Raw genomic sequence first — 23,710 nt, 5'->3', positions numbered from 1 at the left:
TGATTTTAAATTTTCTTAATTTTGTTCATTCGTATTTACTTTCTCTCTCTTTTTTTTTTTTTTTTTTAAAAAAATCAGTCCAGGTACTTTTAAAATAAGTTACTGGAGAAAAAAAAAAAAGGTAGTTAATAGGTTACTGAGTCCAACAGATCACATTGATACTTCTTCTACCGTATCACATGATCTCAATAATGAATTAAGTTTCTTTGTTTTGGTCCTTTTGATGTCTCTTTAAACATACCACTAGGGCAACAATAAAACTGCCAAGAAGGCAAAAAGCGTATTTACTTGACCAATTTAAGAGTGAACAAAAATCCAGTATTAGGAGTTCTCCAACAAAGACAGCAAAGAGAAAAATGGAAAGAAAGATAATCTGGTAATGGGTCAAAAAAGAAAGTTCCACAGGATCCTTAGAGTGGATTGTGAGGGTTCTTCCCCCAACACTGTTTATTTTAAATCGAATTTTTCTTAGAATCTCTGTGAAAAAGAAAAAGTTCATTATTTCCATATACATATGAACTGAGGCAAAGGGCAGTCACATGACTTGTTTGAAATTAAACAATTAAGTCAATGACTGAACTGTAAACAGAACCTAGGATACCCAACTGCTAGTCTGCCGCTCTAACTAATGGATCGTGCTCCCTGCTATGTAATAGGACTGTTTCCTTTAATGACAAATTCTTCATTCACCATCAGCTTATCAGCCAGAGGCTTCATCATTAGTTTTGCTATTCTTGCATTCATGGCATTATTCTAAGAATATGAGATTTCCATGATAAAAAATATAAAGCCCACTGCTTATTATACCATACCAAATCTGAAAATTCCAACTGCCATGGCAAGGATACTTCACCAAGCCTGAACTTAATGGCACATTTATAGGTAGAACTGCCTTTTTTTTTAAAAAAAAGATTTATTTATTCATTTATTTGAGAGAGAGAGAGAGAGAATGCAAGTGAGGTGGGGAGGGGCAGAGCGAGTCCTAAGCAGACTGCGAGCTGGGCGCAGAGCTCGACATGGGGCTCGATCCCAAGACCCTGAGATCATGAGCTGAGCCGAAGCCAAGAGTCAGACACTTAACCGACTGCACCACCCAGGCACCCCAATTAACACCTATTTTGGGTTGGTCAGTGAGCTAGAGAAAATGAGTTTTGTTCTTACAGACCCCAATATCAGCGCACTTAAAATCTTACATTAGAGCATTCTATGGTGTCATTAGTCAACAAAATTCACATACATGCCCTGCATGTAAAAGTCCAAGAGGCAGCAGGTTGTTAAAGACACACGGAGCATCTGTGATGCTAGAAAGTAGACTAAACTAAAAATGACATGCTCTTATATTCTATGCTAAATCTATAAAAGAAAATTTATCGGGTAAGCAAAGTAAATATCTGAAAAGAGGTATGCAGTCGCTTGTCTTTGAGAAGCACTTTGTGTTTCTTTGGCACAGATCACGGCGGCAGTAGAAGCGGCAGCCCTGCCCTTAGTGCTGATTTCTTACCACTCTGAACGCCTCCTCTGAGCCAGAGAATACACTGGCTGTTGCTGATCATGCTGTGAGACACCTGCACTGGCTACTAGGCTTGTCATGACGCACAAAACCCTACCATCTTCAGCTTGACATTGTGCAAGTTATAATTACTCATCCAAATGAACATGTCAGAGCAGCAGCAGCAGACCTCTCATCAGAGCAAAAGAAAAATACATCAAAACATTATCAACGCAGCAGGAAGACAGGGACCATAAGGAAAATTACCCATTTTTAATATGGATGCCACAAAGCCATGCCTATTATTTCACAAAAAGAAAGGAAAATAAAGATCTTCCAAGTCTGAAGTCCAGAAACACTGACTCCAAAGAGAAAATGTACAAAACAAAAACAGACAAGGATTATGTTTTTAATCAATTATCTGGAACCTATGTACAATCTCTTAAATATAAGTTTGCTGTTAGACTACATTTATTTTGCTTAAGAACCACAACTGTTTAAAAATTGTTAAGAAAAAATAACTCTCACAAGCATAATTATTTCCAACAAATCAATGAAAAAAGATCATAGACGGAAAAGTAGTCTGATACTGCTTACTTTTAAAACATAAACTAATATTGCCAATACTCTTATCACGTCTAAAAGACTTGAGAGCTCAAACCACTGGTAGCATCACCAAAATGCTTATGATGTACTGCTAGACTCTAAAATAATAAATAAATAATATATTTTGAAAAATTTCTAAATTTTAATAGCAAATATAGAAGAAAAACTGAAATCACCTCCAGATCTAAACAAATGAAGACACATCCAAATACTACGAGCATATATAACATACACAAGTGTAAATAAGATTCCTATCTCCTACTTAAATATGAAGAAAAACCATACTAACTTTTAGGATGATAGGAAACTATCTTTTCAGAACAAGATATGAAAGATTTTCCCATGCAAGACACAAAAAGCAGAAATCACAAGGACGAGACTGATAAATGGAACAACACTGAAAGTTAAACTTCTGACTGACAAAATAGGTTACATACAAAGGTAAAAAGTACTCCACAGAGAGAAGATACATCCCATATCACCAACCATCGGTATCCAAATTAAAAAGGAACATTTACAATAAAAGAAAAAATTTTAAATAAGCAAAGATTATAAACACAATAAAAATGATTTCAATTCTTGTTAAGAATTAAGGTCAGGCTAAGTAAGACCTGGAAAAGGATTTGGAGAAGTAGATATTACATGCATTGCTGGGTAGGGGTATAAATTTATACAACCAATTTGAGAAGGCAATTTGGCAATATTTAGTAATCTCAAAGAGGTACATTCCCTTCAATCCAACATTTTCTCTTGGCATAAGCCACACTAAGAGTCTCATATGTGTACAAGAAAATGTAAGGATGTTCACTAGAGCACAACTTAAGAAATTGTGAACAACCTTATCAGTAGTGCAACGAATAAATTAACTGATGGATTCATATAATGGAACTATTTAAAGCATTTAATGTACTAAACATGCAAAGATCATGGTTAAATCTCAGAAACAATGCTGTATAAAAAAATTCAGACAGCCAGTACTACAGAATATGGCATGAACAAATGTAGCAAGAAATATGCATGGATAGCACATGCATCAATTTCAGGGAGGTGGTTACCTCCAGAAAGGGAGAGAAGGAAAGAAAGGGAAAAGAGGAATAAGGTCTTAGTTGTTCCTAGAACATTTTACTCCTAAGAGAGAGACAGACATAAGAGCTAGAAATGAAACGAATGTGACAAAAAATTAACATCTGTCAAATCTGAGTTGTGGATAAAAAGGTATCCAAATTTTTCTGTGCTTTACTAAGGATCTTAGTATATTCTTTAATTAAAAAAAGATTGTAACATTCCAGTTACTACTAATTCGTTCTGTTTTCTTGGAGCTAGTACAAAACAGAAAACTTGCTGTATGACCTAACTAAATCTAAAACTCATCCCATGCTTAAATGTGCGAGGCATCGAGCTGGTGTTAAGTAGGGATAGAAAATTTGAAAGAAATTACCTGCAAAGATTTTCCAGTGTGTTGAAATCACAAAATAATTTTGCTAAATGATAGGATAAGGTAAGTGCTAAACAGTCTTTTTGTGAAGATGCAAACTTTTACACAGATTTAAGACTGGGAAAAACTTGTGTGGTTATCTACATTAAAAACACTACAAATTCATCAAAAATATAGTCTTCAACTTGGGATTTTGATACATATTAGAATGTAATCTAGAGACAGCATATCTGGAAAGAATACAATCCAGGTACAGTGTTATCTCATAATCTCACACAAAATATAAACAAAGTTTACAGAGCCAAGGAGGAAATTTATATTTAAAAAAGAGGAAAATATTTTAAAAAGAGGAAAGCCAAACAGAAAATGTATATTTAAAAAAGAGGAAAAGTTTCTTTTTTAAAATAAAAAATGAACACACTGTTTCTTAGGTATTTATAACCTATATCAGAATACCAAAAGCATTACAGGGTTCTTCCTCTCTTTTATTTTGCTGTGTTTTCTCAGTTTCCATTGAAAGGAGGGACTGTTGTTTTTAAAGGAAAAAAATACGAAAAATAATTTTTAATATATATGCATAATTAAAATGACATCTGAACCTACACAACACTATTTAAATCCTATTAGGTGTTTTTAAAAACTAACTTCATATACAATTACTGTGTGTATGTACTTAAAAAATTAGGCATAAATTTTCCCTTGACCCCATCAAAATTTCATAACAAAAATACAGGTAGCCTCTAGAGAGTATCTGTAAGATGTCAGTAGGAATTCTTTGGATGAGAACAGAAATGTTCTCTCCATTTTGCTACCAACTGCCACAATTTACTTGGTGAAAGAAGGACCATGCCGGTCATCCTTAGATTGTTCTCGGAATCTAACCACCACTCTGTCATATCTTCAAAAAATCACACACACGTAATGTCGATGTTCATACTATTGAGAACCTTACATCTACATAATATTACCATTTACAGTGTACTTCTAATTTCATCTTCTTGTTAGACATCAACTTTTGAGAAATTAAAATGACAGAGGCAGGAGAAAGAATCTCTTATATTCTTTACACAAGTACAAATGTCCCAAAGCCCATACAAAAATGTAGTCTATGCTGAAGGATGAATTATGGACAACCACTTTTAAACAATAAAAACTGAGTGGAAATGATTTGTATTTTCAGCCATCACTCATTCTTCTCTGAAAAAGATTCTCTGATATTATGACATCAATATTAACCTTTAGCAATCTAAAAAATTCACCCAACTTTCCACTTACTGTTCACTGCTTTATAGAGTTCTTTACGATTTAAATTCAAAGGAAAATTTCTGTCAATAGACCTTCATATTTATCTAATATGAGGCATAAACATCTAAAGACTGGATGGTGTGTTTATGTGGGAGGGGAGGGAGAAAGTGGACATTAACTACTAGGAAATATGGGGGAAGAAAAAGCACTCTGAAATTTCTGTTTATAAATAAATGCTTACAACAACAACAACAACAAAAATCGCTTTAAAACTATAATGGCTATATTGGCTATAACCTATAACCTATTCTCATAATAGAACATGCTTTTTAGCTACTTAAAATAAATTTAAGAACTTACCTGTGGTGTCCAGGAAACAGAAAATGAAACAGGAAAATCCACAAAACAATCTGGTGATTCTGCAGGGTACTATGAAAAAGCATAAAATTAGGTCATTTTTGCTTCTGCGTGACAATTTCATATGAAGTATTTCAGAAAACTGAATAGGAAAACTTTTATTATAAATGCACATGTATTATATATAAATATTTTGATTCTACTATTATAGAAAATGTCAGCTAAATAATAGTCAACTTATGCTCAGGAGGTACAAAGTTTGGTGATTTTGGGGTGCCAAAGCAATAGGTTTTGAGTAAAGAATAATGAATTAATTCAGTCAGTGTCAAGGTTAGCTGCTAATTGTAAATTGAGGGGTGAACCACACAGGATCTCAGTTTCTTTATCTTTAAAATGATAGATCAAACTGATATTTAATTGATATTTAATTTCCTTTCAACCTAAAATTTAATCTCCATCTCCGTCACTTTTTAAAAAGGCAGTATCTGTTAAAAGAACCAAGAAGTGTACAAAAAAGTATAAATCAGTTAAAAGAAGTATTTTCCACAATAAAGCAATTACACTTAGCAAGAATATAATAAATAAAAAGAATGAAATGCCTTCTGGATATTAAGGAAAAATAAAAGTAATAGTTTTAAGAAAAACCTTTTCATTGTCGATAAAAAGAAAATTAATTCAATAGCTTCATACAAAAAGTGACAGTCATTAAGGACAAATTAGGTGTCTAAGTTAAGAAAGACAAAAGGCAGTTTTTCTTAAAATCAATTTTGTTATTAGAGAATTATACTACATGACTTCTGTAAAATCCAATCTGGATTCTTGAAAGTCACATGTAATTAAAGAATACTCATTTCTTTTCATTAAAAAGCAAAATTTACTAGAAGAAAATTAGTTTTGGGAAAACTCCTAGCAATCATTTGACAAAATGTTTAATTTTTAGACTTTCACTTTCTTCAGACTCTTCTTTTTCACTACTTCGCTGAATAAGCAAATGGGTTCCAAAAATTATCACTATAGTATTTAGCAAACATCAGCCCATCTGAAGTCACTGTTTTGAAAAGAATTAACATTTAGTTATAGTAAGTGGTTTGCTAAAAAGAAACTTATCAACCTATACTCTGATGGTTATCTGGCTACGCAGAACTGGTAACACAAAGGCAAATATACAGGAAATTATATAAAAATATAATAAGGCTCTAATTTGGAGAAAAAGAAAAAAGAAAAAAGAAAAAGGTCAAGCTGAGATTTAGGAGGAAGCTCTATTAAACTCAAAATATCAGATGATGTACTTCATCATCTGATGATGAAGTACTGGTCTACTTCTTTTTTAAAGAAAAGATTATCTCAAAATAAGTGCAGACAGAGACCTTAACTTTCTCTGGTTTTCAGTTCTGCTAACCTGTGTGTTCTTGTACAAGTCATTTCATTTCACTGGCTGTTTGATATATAAAATCGATGGAACTCAATTAAAAGTGTTATCAAGTCTTTCCCCTCTAACATGTTAAGATTCTATAAAAATTATAATGCACACTTGAAACCTCCGTGGTCAAAAATGGAATATTTACTTCATTTGGAGTTTGTTTTTTTTTTTTAATCTCCTACTCATGTTGACAATGAACAATATCAACTTAAATTATCAATCTAGGTAAGAGTATGAAGTTAATAAGATGTTTACTGTATTTAGATGAACCAAAGTAAAATACCTGTGACTTTGGAAGTCATTTAGTACATACAGCACATTATTTTAAAAGAGAATATGATCTCCTACATTAAAATAGGACTCAATATAGTGAATAGTACATATATACTGTTAGACCTATAAATAGTTAAAAAAGGAGATTATAATAAACTTTGTATGATTCCATTTATATATGAGTCACATAATTTCTGAGATGATGAGATCTTCAAATATATTTTATGTGCAATTATACAGACATACAAGTATATATATAATAAATTAATTGATCTATATAGGTGGCTTTATTGTATATCTATTGTGAGTTAAATGCAAATATGTATGTTAATTATATTCATGTTCAAGATCAATTTTGTTTATACCATAAACTTTACATAACTGTATAGACCCTAAAAACAAACTGATATATTTCTGGATGATTAAACATGAATTATGAAGCAGCATCCTAGATATTTCAGAATCGTTTGTATTGTAAAACTACAATATAGATAACTAAATGAAATACTGTCAAATAACTATCAAAATTCAGGTGGTTTTCCATAGTAAGTTGTATAAATATATAAAAACCAGAGACTAATTGCCAAGTTTTACTTCGGCAGTCTAACTGACAACAATAAAAGCTCCACATAAAGGAATATTAATTGAAAAATTAGTAGTGCTTATTTTTAATGAACAGTTTTTTCAAATCTCACCAGAAAAAAAAAAATCAAACCAATAACTATAAAAGAATACAATTATTATATAATATTAAGTAAATATTTTCATCATATATACACACACACACACACATATATATATATATGATATTTTTTAGATTGTATAGCATATTGTTCTAAGGACATTTTTAACCCAATCCCTTCTGTGATTGGACCATCTAAGCAGTAAGGCTTCCTTGAAGTAAACACATACAAACTGTAGCAAATTACAAAAATGGCCAGCAGACACAGAGTGCCCAGCTTCTGAAACACATCTGCATTTTTCAAGTAGTTCTGATCTTCGCCAAAGCTGAAGCAGCCCTGGTCTACTTCTTTTTTAAAGAAAAGATAATAGTTCCATCCCATAGTTCAGCATGTATTGTAAATATTGCATAGAAAGACACCTATAAAAATGACAAAATTCAACTATTTCCCTTATATTTCTTTTTGACTTATATATTCACTTTTAATAAAGAGTGTTTAATTAAAATTGGTATTGTTTTCTTTGAGGACTGAACACAGTGAGTGGGAATGGCAGATGAGGGGGAATGGCAGAACTGGGAGAACAGGTGTTCAAGAGAAAAAAAATAAAACAAAAGTGTTCCTTTACTATGTTAAAAAATATCAAGTAAAAGAAATAAAGGTGTGTATATTTATAAAAGTAAGTCTGCATTAAGGTTTAAAAAAAATCAGCTTGACTTTTAAAATTGTTTTAATTGTGATTTTGCACTATATATTCTTAACATATAGCTTCAGCTATCACTGTTTTTAACTGACAATCCTAGACCCAAATATTCCTAAAGAAATAAATTACCACATCTAAAATACAACTTTGGTCTATGAAAACTGAACTAAATGGACAATTAAAGACTCTAATAAATGATACCAACATAAGATTCATTCATTTCCACTCCTTTTTTTGATACAGATTTTTTTTCTTAATTCCTTCCAAATTTAAATAAAGCCTTCTCTTCTCTCTTGCCAGGGAATCCATAATAGTGCTTCACAGCTATCAATGCTACAAAAACTTGAAAACATTCTTCACAGAAATATTAAGTGTCACCTTATCTACCCTGAAAAGGTATAAGAAAAAGTAAAAAGGATGGGCCATACTAGCAGCTACAACCTTCCTCCTGATACTACCACTAATATCATTAACTGGAATAATAAAATCTTGTTCTTGACAGAATCTCCTTAGTAAAAGCTTGTAAATATAAGGCTATTTAAAAAACCACCACCACCACCCAGAGTCAGGACAGGATGCATTTAAAATTTTTCATTTTGGTCTTCACAACAGCAAAGCAATTTTTATCAATGTACAAAGTACAAAATACAAGCAATTAAAACTTTGAAGTAACTGACAGAAACCTTGTGATCTTTGGAAGAATAAATGAAGATTTCTCCCTGATCTTAAGGGAAGGGAAAAAAAGCTCACCTTTAAAATTTAAAAAATAAAAATTTTTTCATTTTGACAAAAGTCTCCATGTAACTTCTTTTACAAATAAGATTTCTATCCCACTAATATTTGCAACACTTATCACACATGAATCTTAAAACTATACCTGAATATTCTGTGAGAAAAAGAGAGAATGAGTCATTTCTCAACTTGTCTGATAAAGAGGCACTATAAGATATCAACTTTTCTTTGTCACCCAGTTCAGCTTTATATATTAATTTTCTCTCATGGAAAGCTTAAATGCCAGACACGTTTTTAAAACAGACAAACACAACTGATCTTTTCATCACTATAATCTTCTGAAACAGAGTTGATTGATGACTCCTAGGAACAATAAAAAAAAGTTAAATGTCCTGGTTTTCTCAAGTGTCCCTAGTGATTACTAAATAAATGATTAATATGCTGAACTTGCTTATTCTACTTATTTCTCAAAATTCACAATCTAGAACTAAAACATAAAGACGAAATAGCTATGTTTTGTGCCAATAAAATTAGTAATTATAGATCACTAGCCTGTAAAGAGTCTATAAATGGAGGTATAACCTTTGCAAATTCTTAAAATACAGAAGTAAAATTTCAGCCAAAACAAGAAATAAAAAGGTATACATATGGATGTGTTTGGCGAGTGGGATGGTGCTCAGAAATAAGAACTACAAATGTAATTCATAATAAGAGTTGAAGACAAGAGACTTAAGTGAAACTTTACTTGGGATAGCGGAAACTTTCAAATTTTTTCTTTGTTCAAGGTACTTTGAGACTGCCCAATCTTATTTGTAATGTTTCTTTATTATGAGGTCTGTATTTTGAGCAAATTTGCAGTAAAAGAGCAACACAAAATTATGTCTAGGCTTTTGGAAACCTAGTGGGTAAATTTTTTGAGCTTCCCAAAATAAATTTTTTAAAGTACCAGATATCTTTTTAGAAGCTACTACCCTACATTGAAAACATTCAGAGTTCATTTCACAAAGTATTTCCTGACCATAATAACAGTTTAATGAAGCACATACCTTTGCCTTCAACTTGAGGGTAATTAGATGCTTTCTACCAGAAGCATCTTCAGCTTTTAACTTGATGGTACTGAGACAAGTATCCACATATACAAGTCTGGTGAATAGAAGGAAATAAAAAATGAACATACTAGGGAGGGCAAAGGTGGGGGGAGGGGAAGTTGGAGGATGGTAGCATTCAAAATGAAAATATTTGCTGTATTCCTATGAATCCATTACAAAAATTAATCAGAGGAATTTCTGCATGCCAGCCCTTTATGCAGCTATAGATTTACTGCCGTTAATACACCAGCCTGGTGCTTAATGCAGTCATAGATCTCTGGATTATTTACAATGTGTGTCAAGGCTCATGCTGTGGTCAGTGAGCACTATGTTTCGGTTTTCCATCACTGGAACCTTTGGCACACACAGCATGTTGCTGTCAGCCTCTACTTATGTACACATTAAACTTCCTGTCAAACTCTTTGATCCATTTCTGTCGTTTCATACAGTGTGAGACTTTTATGCTTCCTTTATTTGTTTTTCTCTTCAATGAACTTCTCCTTTATTATCAATAATGTTAGTGTACAAAAGTCTGGCTGATATTAATTCATATACTCAATTGATCCTCCAAGGAAAATGTTATATAAGCACAGGTACAGTCCAATCTGCTAACAATAAATTTTCTTTCCATGCAATATATAGCTTCTGACATTTAACCTGGACACGTATTCAAGATGACTAGTATTTTAAACCTATAGCACAGCACAATTGTTTTTGGCTTTAAGTTGCTCTAAATGCATGAATTTTCTACAACGGAAACCAATACCCTTTGAAATATATCATTTTGTAAAAATATGGTCCCCCGAGTAGCATAAGCTACTGCCAAAAAGGTTCAAATTTAGCAGTATACTTACTAGCGAACTGGGCATGTGGATATGTTTTGACATTTTTACAATACTATTCTCTTGTAAAGATAAAAAGTAGCCTAAGAGTATTGCACAACTTATCACCCGGACTGATGGTGAGACCCATTAGAGTTCAGAACTAACATTAGCTTCCTAACCTAGAAAACATTTCTTTTAACATTACTATATGCCATTTAGTCACTGGCCAGATATAATGGTAAAATGGGTCAATTTCAAGAAATGCTGGGCAATAGCTATGGAACACTGCTGTAATGAAAAACAGATCTAAATCTGAAGAAGATACATATCTTCAATAGTAGAATCAAAAAGTAAAACAAAACAATCTTTTTTTAAGATTTATTTATTTATTTGAGAGCAAGAGAGAGAGAGAGAGAGAGTACAAGCAGGGGGAGAGGCAGAGGGAGAAGGAGAAGCAGACTCCCTGCTGAGCTGGGAGCCCAATGCGGGGCTCAATCCCAGGACCTGGAGATCATGACCTGAGCCAGAGGCAGATGCCTAACCATCTGAGCTACCCAGGCGCCCAAAACAAAACAATCTTTATCAACAGAAGAAATTTGTATCAGAAACTATGAAAAGTCTAGAGTCTTAGAAAACAAATGAAAGTAAAATTATTCTAGAAAAAACATTTACATTAGAATATCAATGACTTTACATATATAATTATTTTCTTACAGCTGTATGTGTAAACATCTCAAATCCGTCTTCCCCCCAAAATTTAGAACATGAGACTTTATCACATGTGTCATCAATAGGACTCTAAGGTTCAGATATATGGGCAACTGACTCTGAAAACATCGACAGTTCAGATTCAAGATATTGAGATGAGCCCATGCATTTATATCCTCGAATCACCAAAACAAAAACAGAGCAATTTTTAAAAGTTATAAATAAACCCACAGCTAACAAAAAGAACAAGAAGGAATAAACATCAACAAAAGAAATTTCCAACAGATACTATAAAAATGAAAAGTGGTTAGTAAAGCACTGACTGACAAAACAGATTAGAAGAGGAAGAAAGAAGGCTCCAGGAGGAAGAACCTGGCCAAAAAAGAAAAGTATGTAGAATATGTAGACTAGAGGGTATGACCTATATACAAGACACAATTAAGAGAAAAAAAAAAAAAAAAGAAACCAAAAGGGATGAAGGAATTTTAAATTAAGTTATAAACAATAAAGCTATGACAAAAACTGTAATTGCTCTACCATTAGCTTTTCAGTGAAAAGTATTTATGTAGTCATTAAAAATTTAACCGCTTACTAATTACAATTTTTAGAACCCAGCAACAGACAAAAGCTAAAAGACTTAATTATAGCCACAGAAACTAATGTAAATATATTTGACCACGGCAATTTAAAAAGTAGAGATGACAAAAATTGAGAGAAGGGAAAAGATATGAGGGAGGAAGATTAGGAACACTAAAATATATAATTGCTAATTTGAGAGTAAGAGATAACATCTTTAATTGAAGGGACATGATGGAAGTTTACGAAATTTTAAAGCAAATAGAAGAAGAATAGTGAAGAAGGGAGAGAAAAGGTGGCATATGAGTCGAATCCGTTTTTATTATATTAGCTAATCAGTATGGAATTTCTAAAACTGATAAATCAAGTTACATTGAAAAAGGAATATTATTTAGAAATACGGAAGTTGTAAACATGAACATTTCAGAGTGTTTGTCTAAGAGTCAGAGCAGGGATACGAAATGGTGTGAAAAAAGACTGCTGCTCTTCATCGTTTGCCCTAAGTAGTTCACAATCATGATAAATAAACACACAGAAAGCGAGAAGGGGTGGCGAGAGAGAAGGAACAACTACATCACCACCTAATACTTTTCATACTTCACACTGCTGCTCAGCATCAAAATTATTAGAAATTATTGGACATCTATAAAATAAGATAGAAATAAAAGTTCTAGTCTTTCTTTACACAATCACACAAACAAAAAAATCATCATCTTCCCACAAAGTTTAAGACAGAGATAATACCTTAGAGATAAACAATGTCATGCACAAATAATGGCCTTGCAGTCAAAATGATCATAATGTTAATTTTGTTGAACTTTAAGAATTCAAATAAAGTAGCAAAAATATTTTAATTATAGGTTAATCTCAGCATAGTCGTTTAAAATTAAACATTTTACCCATGCTGACTCCCTGTCTACTTTATAGGACAGGAAGAGGCAACAGGAAGAAACCTTATTGTATTTATTAACACTTCGGTACATCTGACCTAGACTGCAAAACATCCTCTGCTATCTATTCTCACCTCCTTCCTTTTGGTAATAGGATCCCTGCCTCCACAGCACCCCTAACTAAACCAAATTTTAGGGTACATTCCACTCAGCTAACAATCCTTCCAGGGTGTCAGGATATCACCACTAAATCTTGGTCAATGAACTGTAAGCAGTTCAGGTATGTGCATCTCTTGAATCATTTATAACAAACCTGTGCTTTCATCCTGTACCCCTCTCATTTTCCCTACCTACAGACTAGAACTTAGGCCATTATGAGCTAGCAAAAACCATGCAGACAGGCACAATACTCTTAGAGCAGCTCTGACCAACAGAACCTTCTGCAATGATGGAGGTGGTTTCTACCTGCACTGTCCAAAACAGTAACCACAGTCACGTGTGGCTACGAAGAATTCAAAATACAGCCGGTATGGACACTGAATTTTTAATGTAATTTAAATATAAATACAGATGTCATTAGCCACATATGGCTAATAACTATGTACTTAACAACGCAGCCAGGGTAGATGGCTGAGAAACAAAAGAAACTTGGGTTCTTAGATGACCTTGTGGAACAGAGCTACCAACTCACTCTTGACCATCTCCCTACCTCTCAACTGTTAAATGAGAGATGAATAAAATTCTATCTTGTTTGGAACACTGAGAATTTAGGGTTCTCTTTGTTAATGGCAGCTTAGCTTGTACCCTTACTAATACAATGTATTTCTATCCACAATAGGAAAGAATATCTTGGTGTTTGGTCTATGGAAGAGATTATTAAAGGAGAGGAAAAAGTGATAAAATCTTACAAGTAATATCAAAATCAATTTTTCTGAATAAAAGTATATTTCAAATGTTCTGCTTTATTGTAAAGTTGGGGAATCTCAATTTAGACAATATGGAATAAACAGTTTTGCTCATTTAAATAAAATATAAGTTCATATAAATAATAAATTTAGGAAAATCACTGAAAAGCTCAAATTTTTGAAAAGTTATGAAATCACATTTAAAATTTATACTTAGAAGTTTTGGTGTTATTACTTTGGCATATTCTAAAATTGACTAAGAAAATATAAAAACACAAATAAAAAATTTAAAGAATATATATTTTTGGCACTTTGTATTTATCATTTGCTGCATTTCTTTATAAGTTACTGCTTACAATAAAATGACACTACGCTTGAGTTAAAATTTTTAAAACATTTGAAGAAGGATACTAATACTTAAGCTTCACAGAGGTTTCCGCTGTTTTTGTTAAAAGCTGAATGGTATCAGTACAGTGAGACAAAACAAATTTGCTTTCTCTTGAAATAACAGTACTTATTTTGACCAACAGCTTAAGTTAGAGTTTTTCTTTAAACATCTAGATGAATATATGTAGCAATAACATCAAAAGGCAGACTAAAGACCTTCATGGTTTTTTGTTTTTTAAATATTTTTTATTTATTTATTTGACAGAGAGAGACACAGCAAGAGAGGGAACACAAGTAGGGGGAGTAGGAGAGGGAGAAGCAGCCTTCCCGCTGAGCAGGGAGCCCGATGTGGAGCTCCATTCCAGGACCCTGGGATCATGGCCCTAGCCGAAGGTAGACGCCTAACGACTGAGCCACCCAGGCGCCCTAAGACCTTCATGTTTTAATAAAGCATCAATTCCATCTTAACCACCACCCTCAGGTTTAAGCAGTAACTACTTCAAAAAAACAATCTCCCTAATTGGCGTCTTCTTGTATCTTCTGTACGTCAATCTATTCTGCCTTTCATGACTAAATTAATCTTCCTAAGTACTTTTTATTTTTTTAAATATTTATTTTAGAGAAAGAGCGAGAACATGAGTGGGAGGGGCAAAGGGAGAGGGAGAGAGTCCCAGACTCCCTGCTGAGCACGGAGCCCAATGCCGATGCGGGGCTTGATCTCAAGACTCTGAGATCACAACCTAAGCCATAACCAAGAGTCGGGTGCTTAAACGACTGCGCCACCCAGGCACCCCAATCTTCCTAAGTACTTTTCAAATCATATCAACCCCTTGCTCAAAAATAGTCAGTGAGTCCCCATCACTTGCACATAGAGAATCCTTAGTCTAGGAGTCAAGACCTCTCAGTCTGGCCCTGATATTAATCCTCTTATGTGAGCAACTGATACTCCAAAGTCCAAAGATGAATTGCACATTTCCATCACTACAAACTTACGTCCACCACTGCCTCCCTTTTAAGGCTCTCTACATTCCTTCCAAGCTTATCCCAATACCCACCTCCTTTAGGAAGAACCTTCCTAAATCATCTGCAGCCCAAAAGGACTTCATCTTTCTAGGGGTGCCTGGGTGGCTCAGTTGGTTGAGCGTCCAACTCTTGGTTTCAGCTCAGGTCATGATCTTATGGGTCGTGAGATCGAGCCCCACCAAGGGCTCGGAGTCTGCTTGAGATTCTCTGCCCTCTCTCTCTCTGCACCTCCCCCCCCCCACACTTGCACATCCATGCACAACCGCACATGCTCTCTCTCAAATAAATCTTCAAAAGGACTTCACCTTCCACACTGTTCCTTTTCATGTAAATATTTGCTTCCTAATCAAATTAACTTTTTTTAATAATATGAAAGTTTTAAACTTCTATGCATTGTATCAATGCTCTAGGTGTTATATAACCATGGAGAAGCTGCTATCAAGACTGGTTCATATTTATTGATTCATATGCAAGTTTTAAACAACTGAATGCAAACTGTTTAAATTACATACTATAAACATATTACCAATTTAGAAAAACATATTTTTTCACTATTAGATAATTTGCACTTATTCAGTGATTTGAATATATATGAGGAAAAAGCACTCTACGATAAAGGTAATTTAGGATGAAAACCATACTTATTAACATCTATGTTCTTATGCATTATGCAATGAAAATTATCATTACTGGTTATAATTAAATCATAACACTAATTAAGAGCTGTAAAACTCATACATAGTCTGACATTTTTAGGTGAACTAGTGGCTCAACTTTATACCTACTTTACACAAGGCATTATTTGAATCAAGTAACACGTGTTTCTTTTTAACCCTTATTAAGTATTATTAGTTTCATTTGAAAAATAAAGAAAATGTGGCTCAGAGAGGTTACATTACCTGCCCAAGGTCACACAGCTGATAAACCAGAATTAAAGCTCTTGTCTAGTTACTGGAATTAATTTCCTCTTAACAAGTATCTCCATTTCTCCCAATATGGTATACAGATCTTTAAAATGCATTGAGCATTATAGAAAATATCACCATCAATGGATTAATAAGTCTATTACCAAAATAAGGTACTTAATTAAAAATCCAACTTAATATATATTTACAATCTTTCAAAAGCGAAACAAATTTACTAAAACTCAGCTCTTTCCCTAGACAAATTAAAAGGCCAACTAGTTGAATTCTACTCACTCTAACCGATAAATATGCTGCCTAAAAAAAGAATAAAACCATCAGATCACACTTCCCCTGTTAGAACTATTTAATCTCTGAATTACCTAGGGCCATGTGATTACTAAAATAAACATAAGGTATCTTATAACTAAGATGACTTTACATTTCTTCCAAATTGAGACACTTTTGAGACTGAAAGAGGCCAGGATAAAAGGCATATATTAGGATTATCCTAGGTAAAGTGGGATGTAGATCAACCTACTTATAACAAAAAGTATTCAGTGCTTTCAACTCCAGGACATTCTTAATGTCCTTAACGTCTTAATGTTTCTTAACAGAAAATCCTGTTAAACCCCAAGGACTCTAATTCTTATCCTTTTAATGAACCATTCTGCAAAACAACACAAGCAGAAGTGAACAGAAACCTATCAAGACAGCTTTTTGCATCACTTACATTTGTGAACTGTTTAACACCCAAAATCACCGACTGTCTTACTATCATCTTTTTACCCTCCAGACAACTAGCTGTTTTTAGTGTGTTTTTATACAAGTTGAAACAAGTACAGAAATTACAACAACAGCAATCAAACTTAAGGTCAGTTATTAATTCTCAATGTCATTTCTATTAAAAAATGTATGTGAATAAAGGAAAAAAGATTTCAATCATATTCTAAATATTTCTATTTTTTTTTTAGATTTTATTTGACAGAGAGAGAGAGAATCACAAGCGGGAGGGGGGCAGAGGGAAAGGGAGAAGCAGGCTTCTGGCTGAGCAGGGAGCCCGATGTGGGGCTTGATCCCAGGACCCTGGGATCATGACCTGAGCCCAAGGCAGACGCTTACCTGACTGAGCCACCCAGGCGCCCCTTCCTAATTTTTTATAATGCCTCATCCTATAGAACTGATTAGATATGTCAGTTATGTAATTTAAAAACACAGCAAGGTCTTGATTACCTTAAAAAAAGATTTTTCTTTCATTATCGGATTTTACCATTACACTAAAAAATCTACAAGATTATTTAGAGTATAAGGAAAATATAGACATACTGACATGGCCTACAAATCATTAAGATTCTGACAATCCATTCAAATCAATTTGTCATGCGTATTATTGTGTGTGTCATTTTAAGAGATATTTTAAATTAAGAAGCTGGCCAGCTGTTCAGGCAGACCTCAAAAGGTAGCAATTCTAGTATGTGGATAGCATAATTCAAGTCTCAGTGTTAGCTCTGATGGTCTGAAACCCAATGCCAACAATACCAGACCTGATTTAAGAATTAAATCACAAAAATAAAATTGATAGTTTCTTACTCCAGAAAGCACTGAATAAATACTGAGAAAATCTTATTCTCTGGCTTCTGACAATCCACGCAAACAACTTCTCTTTTGCTAACACATTCCTCATTTGTAAAGACTATGAAACAAATGATTCAGTAACAGCAGCTATATTCTAGTTCAATCATGCATACTAGTCACTATAATTAAACTTTGATCTTTCACAAATCTTAAGCAACAGATTTCAAAACTATCTCTCAGGATGGGTTAATTTTGCATGTGGCCAATTTTATCCATGATGAGACAGTCACACACTGAGGGTGAAGCAAATAAAAACTATCTCTCAAGTATTTGAGGGAACTTTATTAAAGGCTCCATACCAGGCTACTGCATAGCACAATTCCTGGCAGCATCATTCACAGAGAATGCCCAAGGACTGTTATGTAGCCAGTCTTGGCTACATACACATTTTATATATTAAGTTGAACATAAAAATATGTATCTTGAAATTTATTCTGAGAATTAAGTAGGAAGTATATAAAGTGGCTATATCAGTCAATGGCATACAACAGAAACTTCATAAATGGAAGTTCCTTTTTATAATAATCTTAGTCTAAGAAAGAGACAAGCATTCATATTGTGATCAGTGCTATGATGGAGGCATTCATAACCTTCCTTTTGGCTTCATCTATTATCCAAGCTAGACATCTGTTCCTTTTTCTCTCACATCAGAACAATACATATAATGCAAAGCAAAACTCAATACTTTCTATTTGTCCCTAAAAAACACTTATTCCATAAAATATTTTAATACTTGCACTATTTCTCTTATACCTTTGTTGCTACTGGCTCTCAAAAAATCCTGTAATTATATTCTATAGTACTTATCACAATTAGAATTAAGTACTACTGTGATCATCTACTTAAATTCTGACTCTCCCACTAGATATAAGTTCCTTGAGGGACCTTAAGTCTTGCCTATGGATATCCACTGTATAGGCATTCAACAGTTAGTTGGGAAAAAAATGAATGATTCACAAATCTCATATTTGCATTCTCAATGCTTCAACTACTTCATAACTGGAGTTCTTCCAAATGTGTCACAACCACTTAGAAAAGGGCTTCCCCTTCCAAGTCCTTCCTACGTTCCTAAGTATCCTCTAAACACTAAGATCTTAACGTTTAAGCATCTGAAAATAAGTCAACATGATTTTTCTCTATCACCTTAAATCCAAACAATGACCAGGTCCATGATGTCAGTGCCTCAAGACAAATCTTCATACTTCCAGCCAAACTACTATTAGTTCATTTCAATTCATTACTTGTCTTCTGTCTCCCCTCTTCTTGTTATGCTAAATTTTATTTAAAAGTTCAATCTTTCCCAAATCCTATTCAGGAATGGCACCTTATCAAATAATGCCTAATCACATGAATAACATTAACAGTCCTCGATACCACCACAATAGTACATTTAAACTTATATGTAACAACCATTTCAGGCTAAAATGGAGTACCTTGCTACAGACCTACACTTCCACTGAGAACTACTAGAGTAGTCTGATGCAAGAGGGGAAAAAAAAAAAAAAAAAAAAAAGGTTGGAGGCATCAAAGAATTGCTAAGGCAACAAAGACCCAAAGAACCAAGGTCCTGAAAAAGGGGAACAGAGGAGAGGTAAGCCAATACTGCAGCCATTTTTCCCTCAGCTTATTTACCAATTCTGGGCCTGGGGCAAGAGAAGAAGGATTTGGGCAAAGCACAGATGGAAAGCTGCTATTAAGGAGCAAACCAAAAGAAACAAAAAAACCATACAGCAGCATTTCTGGAAATCTCTTGAGGTTAGAGAAACAAAAATAACAGACTTTTAAAGGGCCAGAATCTAGTGGAAAGGTAGGGCCAGGAACCTTGTCCTAATATTTGGGCAATTTTCCATCAAAACCTTTGATAAATCCTTGAACTGCAAGTGACAAGGATAAAAAAAAACCTAAGCAGAAAGCCAGTGAAAACCAAGGGGGGAATATTTAGATAGCCCATAATACTGAGGAGAAATTAATTAAAATTTAGAACCCACACCGGTAAAAGCCCCAGTGAATATCCCCAAGCTCTCAGTGGGAACCCTTGGAGGGCTACCCCTAAAAGTAAAGCAAAAAAGAGTCAGACGAAGCATTGTCAAAAATGGACCCCCTGGCTCCAACTGGGAGGTAAACTGGCCTTGTGAAGAGACACACATAAGAGTTTAGGATCTACCAAGGGAGAAATACCAGTGAACACACTCAGCTCTTGCTTAAAAGTTCTAAAGGGTTACAACTTAGGAAGAATTACATTGAGTCCTACAAAAACTATAGCCCAACCTGAACCAGTTCAGTCTTTAACAGGATTATAGCAAGCTGACCCTACTCTATTTCTCAGCAAAGGAAAAAGTAAACCCTTTGCACAAGAAAATATCATCATCTAGAACCTCTAAACTTTTTCATACACAATTTCTAACACTCAAAGATCATTAGGCATAGCACAGCAGCCTTAATGAACAAGGGCAAATACTGAAGAACAGCCAGTTAAGAGACAGTGAGAAAATGTGTATTAACTAAAATATCTGGAAATTAAGTCAGTTTCCTCATTTCTCCCCTTTTGCCAGTTTTTCAGGGTTTTTTTTTTTGTTTTTTGGGGGTTTTTTGTTTTGTTTTGTTTTTAAAGAAAGAGTAGTCACAGTCATTTTGTTGAGCACAGACCAGGAGAGTTCAGGTTTTACATTTTTACTGTTGTTTTACAGTATTCAATTTTCTACTGATTCAATTGTGAAAATAAAGAAAAGCCCCTTACTTTTTACTATTAAAAAGTAGTAGGCCCACATGAAAAGATGCTCAACATCACTCATCATTAGGGAAATACAAATCAAAACTACAATGAGGTATCACCTCACACTTGTCAGAAAGGCTAAAATCAACAACACAGGAAACAACAGGTGCTGGTGAGGATATAAAGAAAGGGGAACCCTCTTGCACTGCTGGTGGAATGCAAGCTGGTGCAGCCCCGCTGGAAAACAGTGTGGAGGTTCCTCAAAAAGTTAAAAATAGAACTACCCTATGATCCAGCAATTGCACTACTAAGTCTTTACCCAAAATACAAAAATACTAATTCAAAGGGATATACGCACTCCAATGTTTATATCAGCATTATCCACAAGAGCCAGATTATGGAAACAGTCCAAGTGTTCATCGACTGATGAATGGATGAGGAAGATGTGGTATATACATACAATGCAATATTCGGCCGTAAAAAAGAATGAAATCTTGCCATTTGCAATGACATGGATGGAGCTAGAAAGTGAAATAAGAGAATCAGAGAAAGAAATACTATATGATTTAAAAAAAAAAAAAAAGAAATACTATATGATTTCACTCATGTGGAATTTAAGAAACGAAACAAAACAAGCAAAGGGGGAAAAAAAAGAGGGACAAACCAAGAAACAGACTCTTAACTATAGAGAACTGATGGTTACTGGAGGAGAAGGGGTGGGGGGAAGGGTTAAATAGGTGATGATATAAGGAGTACACTTGCTGTGATGAGCACACAGTGCTGTATGGAAGTGCTGAATCACTGTACTGTATACCTGAAACCAATATTACACTGTATGTTAACTAACTGGAATTTATTTTTTTTTAAAGATTTATTTGAAAGAGAGAAAGCAGGTGCACACGCGTGGGGGTTGGGGTGGCAGGAGAGAGGGAGAGACAGTCTTAAGCAGACTCTCTGTGCAGAGCGTGGACCTCAGAAAGGGGCTCCATCTCATGACCTTGAGATCACAACCTGAGCCAAAACCAGGAGTCAGACCCTTAACTGACTGCACCACCCAGGTGCCCCTTAACTAACTGGAATTTAAATAAAAACGTAAAAAAAAAAAAATAGTAGTAGACCCTGGTATTTACCAATGTGGATAAACACACACTAATACACACACACACACACACACACACACACACACCGGACATAGATGTTTATAGCCTCTTTATTCATAACTGCCAAAACTCAGAAACTAACCAAGATGTCCTTCAGTAAGGGAATGAATAAACTGGTACATTCAGACAATGGAACTATATTCAGTACTAAAAACAAATGAGCTAACGAGCCATGAAAAGACTAAGAAGAAATTTAAACACATACTACTAAGTAAAAGAAGCCAATCTGAAAAGGCTACATAATGTATGATTCCAACTATATGACATTCTGGAAAATCCAACACTGTGGAGACAATAAAAAGATCAGTGGCTGCCAGAGGCTAGGGGAGTGGAAGGGAAAGGAAGGAAGGGAGAGGAAAGGAGAAAGAAAGCCAAATTGGGGGGGGGGAAAAAAGTACTGGGAATGCCAAGATATGGCAAAGATATGACTGAAAACCACAAGAAAGAAAATTAAAAACAGACTCCAGGGGATCTAGATTATGGGAATTAGTAGAAAATATTTTTAAACAATTATAAAAGAAAATACGGGAAAAGGCAGAGAATTAAAAAAAAAAAAAACTGAAATCAAGTGTAGTTATACTAATATCTAACAAAGTAGACATTAAGGCAAGAAGTATTACCAGTGATTAAAAGAAACATTTAAGGATAAAAGGAAAAATCCACAGAAGATACAGCAATTATAAATCTGTACACACTCCAAAATTAAAACTGGAACTGCCATTTGATCCAGCAATTCCACTTCTGGGTATATATCCAAAGAAAACAAAATCAAAATGTTGAAGAGGTATCTGCAACCCCAAATTCAATGTAGCAATATTTACCATAGCCAAGAGATGGAAACAACCTAAGTATCCACTAACAGATGAATGGAGAAAGAAAACTTAGTGTGTGTGTGTGTGTGTGTGTGCGTATATATACACGCACACACATATACATATATACATACACACACACACCAAATATACAATGAGATACTATTCAGCCATAAAAAAAGACATCCTGCTATTACGACAATATGGATGGACCTTGAGAGCATTACACCTCATAAAACAAGTCAGAGAAAAACACTATATGATCTCTCATTTATATGTCGAGTTTAAGAAAAAAAAAGTGAACTCATAGATACAGAGAACATACTGGTGTTGCCAGAGGCAGAGGTGAAATGAATGAAGGTGGTCAAAAGGTACAAACTTCCACTTATGTAATGTACAGCATGGTGACTATAATTAATAATACTGTAATATATATTTGGAAGTTGCTGAAAGAGTAAATCTTTAAAGCTCTCATCACTAGAAAAACAATGTGTTAAGTATGTGTGATGATGGAGGTTAGCTAGCCTAACTGTTGTGATTTCATAATATATACATATATCACTACGTTATACACCTAAAACTAGTATTATATGTTGATTATATATCAAAAAAATATTAAAAGAAATTATTTAGTGAGGAAGAAAAAAGATTCCAGACAGAAAGACAGAAATGCAGGAAGGAATAAAGAACACTGGGAGAGCGGAACCCGGGTGGCTCAGTCAGTTAAGCATCTGCCTTGGGCTCAGGTCATGATCCCAGGGTCCTGGGATCAGGAGCCCCACATCAGGCTCCCTGCTCAGTGGGGAGTCTGCTTCTCCCCCTCCCTCTGCTCCTCCTCTCTCAAATAAATAAAAATCTTTTAAAAAAATTAAAAAATAAAAAAATACCGGGCGCCTGGGTGGCTCAGATGGTTAAGCATTGCCGTCGGCTCAGATCATGATCTCCAGTTCCTGGGAAGGAAGCCCGTGTCAAGTGGGGCTCCCAGCTCAGCAGGGAGTCTGCTTCTCCCTCTACCTCTGCCTCTCCACCTGCTTGTGTTCTCTCTCGCTCTCAAATGAATAAAAATCTTTTTAAAAAATAAAAATAAAATAAAAAAATAAGAAAAGAACACTGGGAGAAATACACAAATTACATACAAATTATACAT

General features: G+C 34.3%; 1 protein-coding gene across 2 annotated transcripts in view; it reads right to left on the bottom strand.

Annotated features, from left to right (window-relative positions):
• The window catches only part of FANCL (FA complementation group L), an 89,748-nt gene that overhangs the window by 39,469 nt on the left and 26,569 nt on the right, over nucleotides 1–23,710 (bottom strand). The window contains exons 6-8 of one of the 2 annotated variants that reach the window (XM_021701304.2): nucleotides 9,987–10,083; nucleotides 5,132–5,204; nucleotides 1,283–1,293 (exon numbers count right to left, since the gene is read on the bottom strand). In XM_021701304.2, the coding sequence (XP_021556979.1) occupies nucleotides 1,283–1,293; nucleotides 5,132–5,204; nucleotides 9,987–10,083 (181 nt within the window). The remainder of the gene's footprint in view (nucleotides 1–1,282; nucleotides 1,294–5,131; nucleotides 5,205–9,986; nucleotides 10,084–23,710) is intronic. The other variant, XM_021701303.2, reaches the window with a different exon arrangement.

Source organism: Neomonachus schauinslandi, chromosome 10 (assembly GCF_002201575.2).
Source record: "Neomonachus schauinslandi chromosome 10, ASM220157v2, whole genome shotgun sequence".
Classification (NCBI taxonomy): Eukaryota; Metazoa; Chordata; class Mammalia; order Carnivora; family Phocidae; genus Neomonachus; species Neomonachus schauinslandi.
The sequence above is the reverse complement of the archived record's forward strand: the minus strand, read 5'-3'. Positions and strand labels throughout refer to the sequence as shown.